Raw genomic sequence first — 12,841 nt, 5'->3', positions numbered from 1 at the left:
CTATGAAACTATTGTTTAGATGTGATTAATAATTTAAATCAGTAGACTTCAAGTAAAGCAGATAGTTTATCCACCAAAATGTAAGTGGGTCTCATCTAGTCAGTTGAAGGTCTTAATAGCAAAGACTGTTTTCCAAACAAGAAGCAATTTGGCCTTAAGACAGTAACATAGAAACTCTGCCTGACTTTCTGGCCTGCAAATTTTGGACTCAGAACTGTAACATTAACTCTTCCTTGAGTCTCCAGCTTGCTGGCTGGCCTACTCTACAGATTTTAGACTTGCCAGACCCCAAAAGCACATGAACCAATTCCTAAAAATCAACCAAATCTATCAATCTCAAACTCTACCTCTTCCCCTCTCATTACCCTCCCCATGACACACACATACATACACATATATATAAATATATTGTTTCTTTGATGAACCATACCTATTATATTCTGTGACCTTTAGCAGAGAACCAGAAAACTTAACAGTTGGAAAAAAATTGTACAGGCCACTTAATCTAGTCTCCAACCCAATGCAGGAATCTCCTTGACATCACTATTAGTCAACCAGTATCTCAACACTTGAAAGGAGTTTAATACTCTCACACACACCCACATAAAAATCACCTCTTTTTAGATGGCTCCCACAACTGGACATTTCTCTAATTGGAGGAAAAAAAAAATCTATCCATGTGTAATTTTCAATCGCCTAACCCACAAACAATGTCTGTTATTAGGTATACTCTGTAGAGTTTAGGTACAAATAGATTGGCAGGCAGGGTAACAGCCCCTAAAGATGCCCACACCCTAATCCACAAAACATGTGATTGTGTTACTTTACTCGGCAAAAGGGACTTTGTGGATAAATTAAGAATTTTAAGATGAAGAGATTGCCCTGGATTATCAGGGTAGGTCCAATGTAATCACAAAGGTCCTTACAAGAAAGAGGGAGGCAGGGGAGTCAGGTGCAGAGTGATAAAGGATGAGAAAGACTTGACCCGCTATTGTTGGCTTTGAAGATGGAGGAAGGAACCACCAGCCAAGGAACACAGGCGGTCTCTAGAAACTGGAAAAGGTGAAGGAATGGATCCTCCCCAGAGCCTCCAGAAGGCAGGCGGGCCTACCAACACCTTGGTACCTAACCCAGTGAAGCCTACTTTGGACTTCTGCCCTCCAGAACACTATGATACGAAATTTGTTTTGCTTCAAGCCACTAAATTTATGGTAATTTGCTAGAGCAAGAATACAAAATAATACAAATATGTTAACATCTTTTTTAAATTAGTTAAATATAAACAATTAGAAAAATAAGAGAAGTTTAATACAATTTAATGGGGCAAAAAATATTTTATAAAATTAAGACTGTTTAATACTCCTGACAACCTCTGTACAAGTGGTCTAGCAGCACTCTCCAGGCCATGCCCAACCCACCTCCCAAATTTGGCAGACACTTTAATTTCATAGGATAAATGAGAATAGGACAAAAATATTCTTATTTTATTCTCGAAAGTGGTATATGTGTCTTTCAGGATAAGTTTTTCTGGGTGGGAAAAAAGCCGCTTTATAGCCAACTCTGGAGTTGAGGTTAAAATGTTAATATATCTTATAGTGAGAGAAACACTGTGTATCAATGTGACTGTGATACAATTTAATCACTATTTTCAAATTTAGCTACTGAGAGATACTTTTATACTGGACCTACCATTTACCTTGCCTCAAGAAAACTACTTGTCTGATTGTAAGCTTTCACTTGAAAAATATTTTCTGACATTTGTAATTAAGTTATACACAAAGGCTCAGGAGTAAACTTAAAACCAATACAGATATTTGAATGAAACTATTATTTAAGAAAGCAATACAAAGGGAGGGATCTTCCAGATAAAAACCTTTCAAATGTTTGAAGCCGAGGATCACATTTTCACTTAGTTTTTTCTTCTCCAAAGTATATCAAGTTCCTCAAGCAGTCCCCAAGGAAGATCCTTTTTGGCATCACCCCCATCCTCCTCATGACCCTTCCTTCCTCTGGATGCATCTAGTTTGTCAGTATCCTTCTTAAATGTGTTCAGAACTGAACAAAATGCTGAAAATGTGATCCCCCAAAATGCAAAGAATGTTAAATTCCTCATTCCAGAGACCTTACTCTTAATAACTCAACTAGAGCTTACAGGCTATTAAATCTGATGCCTATTCAGCTGATTTCATTAAACCAAAGGACAGAATATACACATACTCCTATTACATTTGAACTTACTAGTTCAAAAAATCAGGCAGAGGTTGACAACAAAGCTCTCTTTGGGCAGAAGTGTTCAGCCCAGCTATAAATCCATCTGACTGTACTATCTCCCAGATCACATTTCCTTGTGTTGTCCACAAGAATAGCATGAGAGACTCTGACAATGTGCTTTCCTGAACTCAAGATATGTTATTACAGCATCCTCCTATCATGCAATCCTATCAAAAAGGAAATGAAGTCAGTCTGGCAAGTCACTTAACCAGAGTCTCAGTTTCCTCATCTATAAAGAAAGGAAGTTGGACTAGATCCCTTTGAGCTATAAAATTCTATTATTCTAAAAGAGATTTTATCAGGTAGTAAGAGATACTGAAATAAATAGTGAAGGAAAGCTAACCCACGTGGGAGAGGCACCTTGTCATGAATACTGAGTGGGGTGAAGCAGTGTCTGTAATCCCACACTGATAATCCATAAACCAGAGACGACTCGACCTTATTTCTCCTTTCACAGAAAGTAAAGCCTCAATACAGACTTTACCAATTATTAACTTGTGGTGTTAGGTTCTGGAATAAAGCTTAACACTGTGGAGTCACTGAAAAAAGAAATGTGATAAGCAAATAAATAATGAAACAATTATTTTCAAGCCCTCTAGAAATATTTAATTCCATGCAACCACTGAAACTGCAAATTGTTCTTAGTCATTGTAAAAGACACTGAGTTGACTTGGCTCTAGTTATTTACATTTGAAAACAGTAAGGCTAAATTTTAAAAAAATATTGGTCATACTTTTCTAGTATTCAGGCTCGCCTTCCCTTTTCTTATCAAAGTCTCATTTTACCCAAAAGGTAAGAGTATTTGAAGGGTAATCATAGTCAGGACAAAAGCAGAATAAAGAAAATACACTTCCATTTCTGTTCTCTCTAGAATTTATCTCATGTGCTTCAGAGAAATTTCCTTTTCTCTAAACCAGTAAATTTTGACAATTTTGCTCTCTTTTCTCAAGCTAAACTCACCTATGACTCCATTATATAAACACACAGAACAGCTAAATTCTGCAGGCCATCTGCATGGTGTTCCAAGACCCACTCGCACATGAAGAGTGGGTTGCTGGTGGGTCATGATGTACAGGTGTACACCCATCCTCTCCAAGACTGCTCAAGCTACTTCTCAGGACCCTGTGGGAGTGCTCAGGAAGGGCACTAGGCCAGCTGTGCTGAGCTTATGGCTTCCTACCTCAGAAAGCTGGACTACTGTGGAAGTTTCTCACCAGCCCTCTAGACTACCTGAGCATGAGGGCAGCAGCTGCTGCACGATAATCATGATCATATTAGCAACCAATATTCTTTAGCTTTCTGAGAATAAAGTACAAATTATAACATAGAGTATATTGTTTATTTTAAGACATTTGACTTTCAAAACCATTTTTTAGGATTGCATGATGTAGCAAAGTAAGGACTAACCATTTATTTTCACAACTCTAAATGGTACATATTATTCCCATGTCACAAAGAGGAAAATGGAGGCTCAGAGAGCCTAAGTTATCCAAGGTCAGAGTGTCTGTAGAAAGTGAAGTGTCAATATGAGTTTGTATGATCCCAAATCCATGCTATTTTTACTTCAACACACCGCCACTCAAAGATGACACAAAGCTTACCATCAAGGAGCTCACAGCCTAGGACCCTATATAATTAATGAGTTAGAAAAAGGTATAAAGCTTGAATAGTATACAATGAGAACATAGGCATATGTTTCCATGTAATAAAGTTAAAAGAATGCTTTCAAAAGGAAAATACAAGTATCACAAGAAAGGCAGAAGTTAGATCAGAAAAAGAAAAGATTAGGGAAAACTGGAAAAGACATTTAGAAAAGATAGTATTCTAGGTGTTGAAAACAAATATGACATTGATATTCGGAAGTGGGACAGCACACTTCGCAGGGAAAAGGACATGAACAAAGACATACAAAAAGGAAAACACAAGGCGTATTTGTAGAACAGCAAGTAGTTCAGATCTGCTGACAGTGCTTCCTACAGTCCCCAGATAAGGTTTCCAGGGAATTCACTACATGTATAGATTCCCTGGTCTCTTCCTTACAGATTTTGATTCAGTAGGTCTGAGATGGGAACTGGGAATATAAGTTTTTAAAAATTACTACAAGTGATTTTTATCAGTAGGGAGGTTTAAGAAATATTAGACTAAAGGACAGAGTTAATCATGAAGGCAGAAGCTTGAAATAATAGGCCAAGGAATCTGGCCTTATTTCTACAGACAACAGAAAGCAACTTTAACATCTTAATGAGACTTCAGGAATACTATTCTGATAATAATAAGTGGAAGGGGGAAAAAGAGAAGGGAGATGGGAGACCAGTCTGTAGTCCATGGCAGCAGCCCAGGCTAGAGATAATGAAGGCCTGAACAAGGGTAGTAGCGAAATAAATTAAAAGGAAAAAAGATTTGAGACACACCATGGATGAAAAATTGGTAAGAACAATGCAACTAACTGGTTGTGCAAGGAAAAGATAAGAAAAAAGTTCGAACTTAATCTAAATTCTTCAAGGGACACTGGTATCAGGGAATTAGAAAGAGAAGTCACAGAACAGGGAGAAGTTTAGGAAGAAAAGATAATAAATTAAGCTTTGGCTAAGGCTTAGGTAACTAGTGAGACATCAAACAGAGAGATGTCCAGTAGGCAGCTAGATAAAAGAAGAGTAAGTCAGCCTAGAGATACAGATTTAAGAGTCACAAACAAACATGATAATTTTATCACACGGCACCATCAATTAAAAACTCAGATGAGAGAAATGTGATGACACACAGTAGGCTTAGACCACCTATTTGATAATGGACTTTCAGTTGCAATGTTCTTGGCAAAGAGGAAAGAATTTACTTGGTCTTTCTACTGTTTAAAGTGTTTTCCAGGTTTCAGAGCAAACATAAAGAGCATGCTAGAACTATCTATGGTGGTATCTTCCACATTTCAACCTTGTAGCAAACACAAATTGCTTTTGGAGTATCAAGTTCACTGTATTCAGTGTAAGTTAACCATTTTTTTTCTTTGGGCAAAATTAAGTCACAGGAGGAAGATAAGCCTTAAAAATTTAACACATGCTGTTGTTGCAAACAGAAAAAATTCAAACTAAATTTCTGAGAAAAGTCCATCTCAGAGCAATTGTGAACAAAACTTATTTTAGACCAGAAATTTAATTCAACAAAAAGACTGACAGAAAAATTCCTTTCGCCCACCCTTGTTCTCCAAGGCTGCTCAACCTCATACTATGCAGGGCCCTCTGGGAGGTAGGGAAGAGCAGTGGGCCCACTGCACTGAGCTGCCCTCCACCCCAGAATGCTGTGCTGCCAGCGGAATTTCTTGCCAGCCTTTTAGATAGGTTGGGCTTGAAGGAGGCAGCTTCTGCAGTATTCAAAAGCACATTAGATAGAGACTTTAATAGCTATAGAAACTTAAGTTCAAAATTCTGATTCCATGACCTCCTAATTACATGGTCTTGGTCAAGGAACTTGACATCTCAGCACTGATACCTTCACTTACAAAATAGGAATAATAATATCTATACCACATGGTTGTGATAGAGATAATACAAAATAAATACTTATCACAGGGAGGAGGTAAAAAAAAAGAAATCATGATAATGTAGTATAAGTGCTTTGATGGCCACAGACAGATTATTATGGAAAGAAGTTAAGCTCAGCCTGAGTGGAAGTTGGGGGTAGGGGAGGGAGGTAGAGGTAGTGAGGAGTTAATAATGGAGCTAAATCTTAAAAGGAAACACAAGAATTAGCCAAATTTGCTTTTTCAAGCAAAAGAAAAAACAGGGGTGATGGACTTAGGGGAAGGTGTGGATATGCAAGGGAACTTGACATCTTTAGAAAACATCAAAGGGAAACTTGACAATTCCCAGATCTAACATCCGTGGTTTTTTCCATTTACAAATATACCCACAGGATCATGATACATAGTAAATCTTTCATTTTCATAAGGGACAAATTTGAATCATAAATAATGCAAGACTAGTACACTGACATCTAAAGAAGATGACTTCTGGGATATCAGGGGTGACACAGTGATGATGCTGAGAAGGAATAGTAAAAGGAGGTTTTCACAGAAAGATTAATTTAATTTTGACATACAAAATAGAGATGTTTCAAAACACTAATTCAAAAAATACATGAACCTCAATGTTCATAGCAGCATTTTTACAATTGCCAAGATACAAAGGCAATTTAGATGTCCCTCAACAGATGAATGGAGAAAGAAGACGTAATACACACACACACACACACACACACACACACACACACACACACACACAGGAATATTACTCAGCCATAAAAAAGAAGGAACATTAGCCATTTGCAACAACATGGGTGGACTTAGAGGGTATTATGCTAAGTGAAATAAGACAAATACAAATACTGTATGATATCACTTATATGTGGAATCTAAAAATGTAAGAAACTAGTGAATATAACAAAAAATAAACAGACTCTCAGATATAGAGAACAAGTTAATGGTTACCAATGGGGAGAGGGTGGGGGAGGGGCAATATAGAGGTAGAGGATTAAGAGGGAGAAAGTATTACATATAATAAGCTATAAAGATATAATATACAACACAGGAATATAGCCAGTATTATATGATAACTATAAATAAAGTATAAACTTTGAAAATTGTGAATCACTATACTGTATTCCTGCAACTTATATAATACTATACATCAACTATACTTCAATTAAAAACATTTTTTTTAAATAAAATAAAATAAGAGATGTTTCCTAAAGGCAACTCAGAATGAGGGATAGGAGCCTAGAAAAAATATCTGGCCTTGTCTGCTAGAGCTCAGAATGTTAGTATACAGGTGGTAATTGAATCCATGGTATCAAATAGATCAATAAAGGATACTGAAGACAGAGTAAAATAAAATTGTGACCAAAATATTTCTTACACATGCCCATTTTAATTCAGTTTTAATGCAAGGAAGAGCGCTCACTATTATGCCCAATATTAGACTACCAAAACCAGGCTCAGTGATGAGCGAGGCAAACGGATAAAGAAGTAAATACAAGGGTGACAACAATGTGCTTCTTGGTCAATGCTATTGTTAGCGTCAGTGAGAAACAGGTGACTATGTTAAGCAAGTAAAGCAGTACTAGGTTATGAACTTGTAATTATAGACTATAATAAAGCCTTTGAACCTCATCCTTTAGGTCTCAGAAAGAAAGACATATCAAAATTTGGGGGAGTAAAAACCCTTGAAGATGATTTTCTTTGGACATATTTATCAGAATCACTGCTCTAAACAACTGTAGAGCACTGTATGTGTTTCAAAAATTAGCTTTGTGATAAAAGTAATACTGAGGAAAACCATACTTAAAGGCCTGCGGGAAGCATGGTGGGGTAAAAGGCAAGGAGGCAATGTATACTCCAAAGACATGGACTTCATAATGAGACCGACCTAAGTTTATAAGTTCAAATCCCAGCTCTAGCAACTTACCAGCAGTGTGACTTTGAGCAAATTATAACCTATCAACACCTTCATTTATTCATAGGTAAAATGGGAATGATAATACCTATCTTAAAGGACTGCACTGAGAATAAAATGAGTAAATATATATAAATGATATTAAAATGAATATAAGAACTTTTGCTTGTCACTGTTTATTATAGTAATGATAATAATTATTATTATCCAGCAAATCAATTAAACCAATAACAATTAAAATCTGAATCATAAAACTGAATCATTCTTTAACTCTGGTTCTAACTGATTAAAAAATGCCAGATTTTTTTTTTAAACTATAATTTTAGGAGGACAAATCATCTCAGAAGTTGTAAATATTAGAGACAACAAATCATTTTACTAATCAGTTCAATGAACATTTACAGAATATGTACTATGTAAAACATGCTGTGCTATTTATAGCAGGAGATACAAAAATAAGTGAGACACAGATCTGAATCTCCTTCAACATTCAGAACAAAGGGCAAATTAAGAGTTTTACCTGACTAACTCGATTTACTTCCTCCTCTTCTTCCTCGGCTTCCTCTCCAAATGAAAGTAAACTAAAATTCCTAATCAAAAAAAAAAAAAAAAAAAAAAGAAAGAAAGAAAGAAAGAAAGAAAAAATTAGGAAGAAAAAGTTAAACAGAACTTATACATATCCTATTTTCAAAGCAATAGAATGGAATTTATAAGAAGAAACACAATCTATCAATAGACAATATTACTTAGTATTCAGGGGAAATAAAATATACTAAGGATCTATATTTTTAGCATAATATAAAGTATTTGGCCCAGATCACAGATGCTTCATAGACTAATGATCAAAAATCCATCCTTAGTACTACCATTAAATACACTGAGTCAAGCATGACAGAAATAATGAAAGCTTTTAATTTTTATTAAAACTGGTTAGCAAAATGGGGATTTCTGAATAACTAATAAACATATAGCACTGAGAGCACTAGAAATGGGAAGCAATTAATCTCGTGTCTGCCAAAATAATCTTAATATTTTAAAATTAGTAAGTCATAAAAAGTTATCAAATATAAAAACAAGCAATACACTTAGCTAAAAAAAAAAAAAAAAATCCCATGGTAAGAAAAAGCTAAGTTTTATCTTTTTTGAGTCTTCAAACTAAAGCATCACAAGGAAGATAAATAATAAGTTATTAAAACTCTCTTCTCAAATACTGGAAAAATAAAAGACTTGGCAACAGAAGAGGAATTTTCATTTCATAACCTAGATGCAATCAATGACTGCCACATCATCCCTAATATATTTGCTACACATTAAAAACAAAAATAAAAACACCCAATTTTTGCACTTGTCAAGACAAATCATAATAATGAAATATTGTATCTGAATATAGTGACAGTGACCTTTCTCTCAGAGATAAATTAGTTAAAATAAATGAATAAAAAACAAAAGGAAATCAAATATAAAGTTATATGTTATTTTGCCACAAGATATCAACTGCTTATCAAAATGTCTGACTCACATTTGACAGTTTATAAAAGCAACTTAACTTATTTACATTGTAGGACATCAAGGAAAGAAACGAATACATATTGAATACCTACACTATTGGGTTTTTTCAAATTCTCCTCATTTAATCTTCATAAGAACCAGGTGTTGCACTATAATTCTTCCATTTTATAAGATGGGGAAACTGAAGCTCAGAAAGATTAATAAACTTTGCTTCTTATAACTGGGGTAGGCAGGATTATACTTAAAGCTGTCTGAATCTAACACTTACAAACACAAAAAAAATCCCTAATACAGATGTTATAATTCAGTAAAAGAGTAGGTTGAAATCTCTGATGTCTATTTCAACAAAATGGACAAAATTAATAATGTAAAGAATTTTGTTCACAAAATACTGAAATATATTAAAGAAAAGAAATTTCTATTTTTTTGAGAAAACTATCCTCAGGAAATAATCCAGAATACAGAAATGGCTTTATTTTTTTAAATATTTACAATAAGATTATTTTTAATAGCACCAAAAAAAGGGGAGTAAAATAATGTAATAATTTTTTAGCTTAAGTTTTTAAAGTTATATATGGTATCTGAATACAAGAAATGCACATTTAGGGGAAAAAAATACACACACACAACAGACATTCATATAGATATTATCCCTCAGTCCAAATTTGCCTCCCCTTCACTAATAAGCAATTGTGACAAAAGGAAATAAAGTGAACTAAATGAATCAGTGTTTCTTTTCAAGCTGAGTCAAAATGTTTCTACTATGATTACTTTGTGCCTTTGGGTCTCAATCTCTTTACTTCCTCGTCTGGTTTGTCTCTTTTTGGCCTTTTTGTTTCTCTTGGAGTGATGTCATCAAAAGGATTAAACAAAACCTATGAAAAGAAATATTTTGAAAACATTATTCAATTTTTTTTTAATTTCACAAAAAATTAAAACCAATATTTAATTATGTTGCTATTAGTGTCTATAATTTTTCCTCACATAACCATTGTAACTGTAGTGATATATATACTAGAAAAAGTGCCTCCATTTCCATGGCCTCATTGTATTTTCCCAGTAATCCAATGTGCTACTAAAAGATGTTTTATCCCTATCTTAAAAAAGGGGAAAACAGTCAAGAAGGCATAATACATAATAAGAGAGACAGACTCAGGTATTTTGACTACAAATCAGATGCTCTATGGTTCTTGCTTCCTCAATGAAGGATCACTTAAATTACCTAAGAAATCACTTCATTGGGCTAAATAAACCTAATTCATCCAACTTTCTATTATGAGTTGAGCTTCCCATTCATTGAGTTATCAGCTAAAGTTTCATCCTTGAATTCAAAACCTTCAATTAAACAAAATTCTTAGCCATCAATTGTGCCTAAATTACATAGATAAAACCTGAGCCGTGATGTGAATTTATTATTAAGCCTATATCTGATAATTTAATAATGCAAATAACCAATTTCTCTTAAGTGATAATTTAAGTAATATATCTCATAATAATCATGTTTCTACCTCACAGCTTTTTATTTTGTGTGGATTATGTGGTCTGTCTTCATCATCAATGTCTACTTCTGTCAGTCGCAGCATGTTATATATTGTATCCCCCGTAACCTATCAAATAAAAAGGAAGATTTAATTGCAAATTATTAAATTCATTCTTTGAAATAAGGAAGGCTTTCTGAAAGTATTTTTAAATAATTATAAAGAGGATTTCATATTATTATATAAGAGTACATGCATTAAATAGTGTAAATAGAGCAATGTCATCTTAAGAGGAAAAAGCATTGATGAAGTTTAATCCCTCAGTAAGATTTTTGGGAAATTTCCAATATATACTTAGTATCAATTTTATTAAAATAAAAATACAGTGGAGGGGGAAGGTAGAGCTCAGTGGTAGAGCACATGCCTAGCATGCACAAGGTCCTGGGTTCAATCCCAGTACCTCCATTAAAATAAATAAATAAATGAACCTAATTACCCACCCCACAAACAATCTTAAAAAAAACATAAAGTAAAACAAAAAATATAATGCCAAATAACCTCCTTCTGAATGACTACTTTTTGTTCAAACATTATAAATTTAGACTTCAGAATACGGTATAACAAGGAAATAACAATTACAATGTGGTAAGTGCTTTGCAGACATTATCCCATTTAATCTTCACAAATATCCTAAAAGTAGACACTATCATTATCTTCCTTCTCCAGGTAAGAAAATCGAGGTTTCTAGAAGTTATAGAGCCAACAGTCATGGCCTTTCTGACTTCTAACCACCATGCGATACTTTGTCTCTAATGTGTGAGTTATACATCAATTGTAAACAATGGTGCAGAATGGCAACCTATATCTCATTTTATTTTTATTCTTTTTTAATAATAGAAAGGAAAATCTATGAACAGACAACCTGTGTTGGAGTGGCTCAAATATGCCCATGCATTTCTTAATCCATGTGCTTACATATTAAGCAACGATATTGTATTGCTTGCTTTTGGCATGACTCCTTTCATTCAACATTTCTCAAAAGTTCTAAAATGATACCAGTTTTCCAGTTGTGCTAAGTTTGTTTTTTCCCTTTCATATTCATAAGATCCAGTTTTGACTAGGATCTGGGGAAACCATTCTTACTGAACCAGCAGAGGGAGCCAATACACTAGTGATGTCTAACATGCATAGGTCTTCAAACGGGAATGTATTTAAGAAAAGGGAGAAATGTGACAAAAAAAACCCCAAACCAAAAACAAACAAAAAAAACTTCAGAATCCCTTTTAAAGAAAACTACTGAAAATTCTATGAAAATGACGTTCCCTGATATGATGTTAAATGTGAGCAGGATTAAATAGGTACTATTCAGTTATATTTCGGGTAAAAAGTTTTAATGTTAACACAACTTCCATTTTAATTTAAGGAAATCTGTTATTAACAAAATAAACTTTAAACTACTAAATGTTATTACCTAACTGTCTTTCTAAAAATGTGAAAACAATATCAGCTGAGTGACACGGTAGCTAATAATATTGTTGATGTGATTTTAGAAAAAAGAAAAGTTAAAATTACAACCAATGACTTATTTGAAACACACATATACAAATTCCAGTGGTCCCTCAGAGTTCATTATAACAGGAATATATAGTATTCCATCATTTTTAGAAATAAATAAATACCCTAGGGAATATCTTTATGAAGGCAGCTCTTGGATAACTTGATCATATATATCACTGAAGCCTAAGATAACGGAACACAAACCTTTCCAAAGATGGTGTGCTTATTGTTAAGTTCATCTGCTCGACCCAGTGTAAAGAAAAACTGGCTGCCATTATCATGAGGGCCAGCATTTGCCATGGCAACCAGTCCTCTCCGATTAAAACGTAACCGTGAGTGGAATTCATCCTGAAGCATTGAAAAAAAAAAGAAAAGAAGATTTAGTGAATGACCGCAGTTATAAGGCCCTTCATATTCATCTAACAAGCAAGATCCCATACAACTTCTAAGCCAAAACGCTTCAGTTTTACTTAACTGATTTTTCACATATAATCAAATCCAGGAGCTGTTGTTCCTTCAATGCTATTAAATTTGACTTGACTAACCTGTAAGAATCCTCTAAATATACTCATCTCAAATTTA

The 12,841-nt window shown here is 34.2% G+C and overlaps 1 protein-coding gene across 2 annotated transcripts in view; it reads right to left on the bottom strand.

Annotated features, from left to right (window-relative positions):
* The window catches only part of CWC27 (CWC27 spliceosome associated cyclophilin), a 199,069-nt gene that overhangs the window by 167,698 nt on the left and 18,530 nt on the right, over nt 1-12,841 (bottom strand). For both annotated transcript variants that reach the window (XM_074358921.1, XM_045512419.2), the window contains exons 4-7: nt 12,464-12,607; nt 10,733-10,831; nt 9,996-10,099; nt 8,236-8,305 (exon numbers count right to left, since the gene is read on the bottom strand). In XM_074358921.1, coding sequence (XP_074215022.1) covers nt 8,236-8,305; nt 9,996-10,099; nt 10,733-10,831; nt 12,464-12,607 — 417 coding nt within the window. The remainder of the gene's footprint in view (nt 1-8,235; nt 8,306-9,995; nt 10,100-10,732; nt 10,832-12,463; nt 12,608-12,841) is intronic.

The sequence above is a fragment of the Camelus bactrianus genome, chromosome 3 (genome assembly GCF_048773025.1).
Source record: "Camelus bactrianus isolate YW-2024 breed Bactrian camel chromosome 3, ASM4877302v1, whole genome shotgun sequence".
In the NCBI taxonomy this organism is placed as follows: domain Eukaryota; kingdom Metazoa; phylum Chordata; class Mammalia; order Artiodactyla; family Camelidae; genus Camelus; species Camelus bactrianus.
This window is presented reverse-complemented; position numbering and strand designations above follow the sequence as displayed.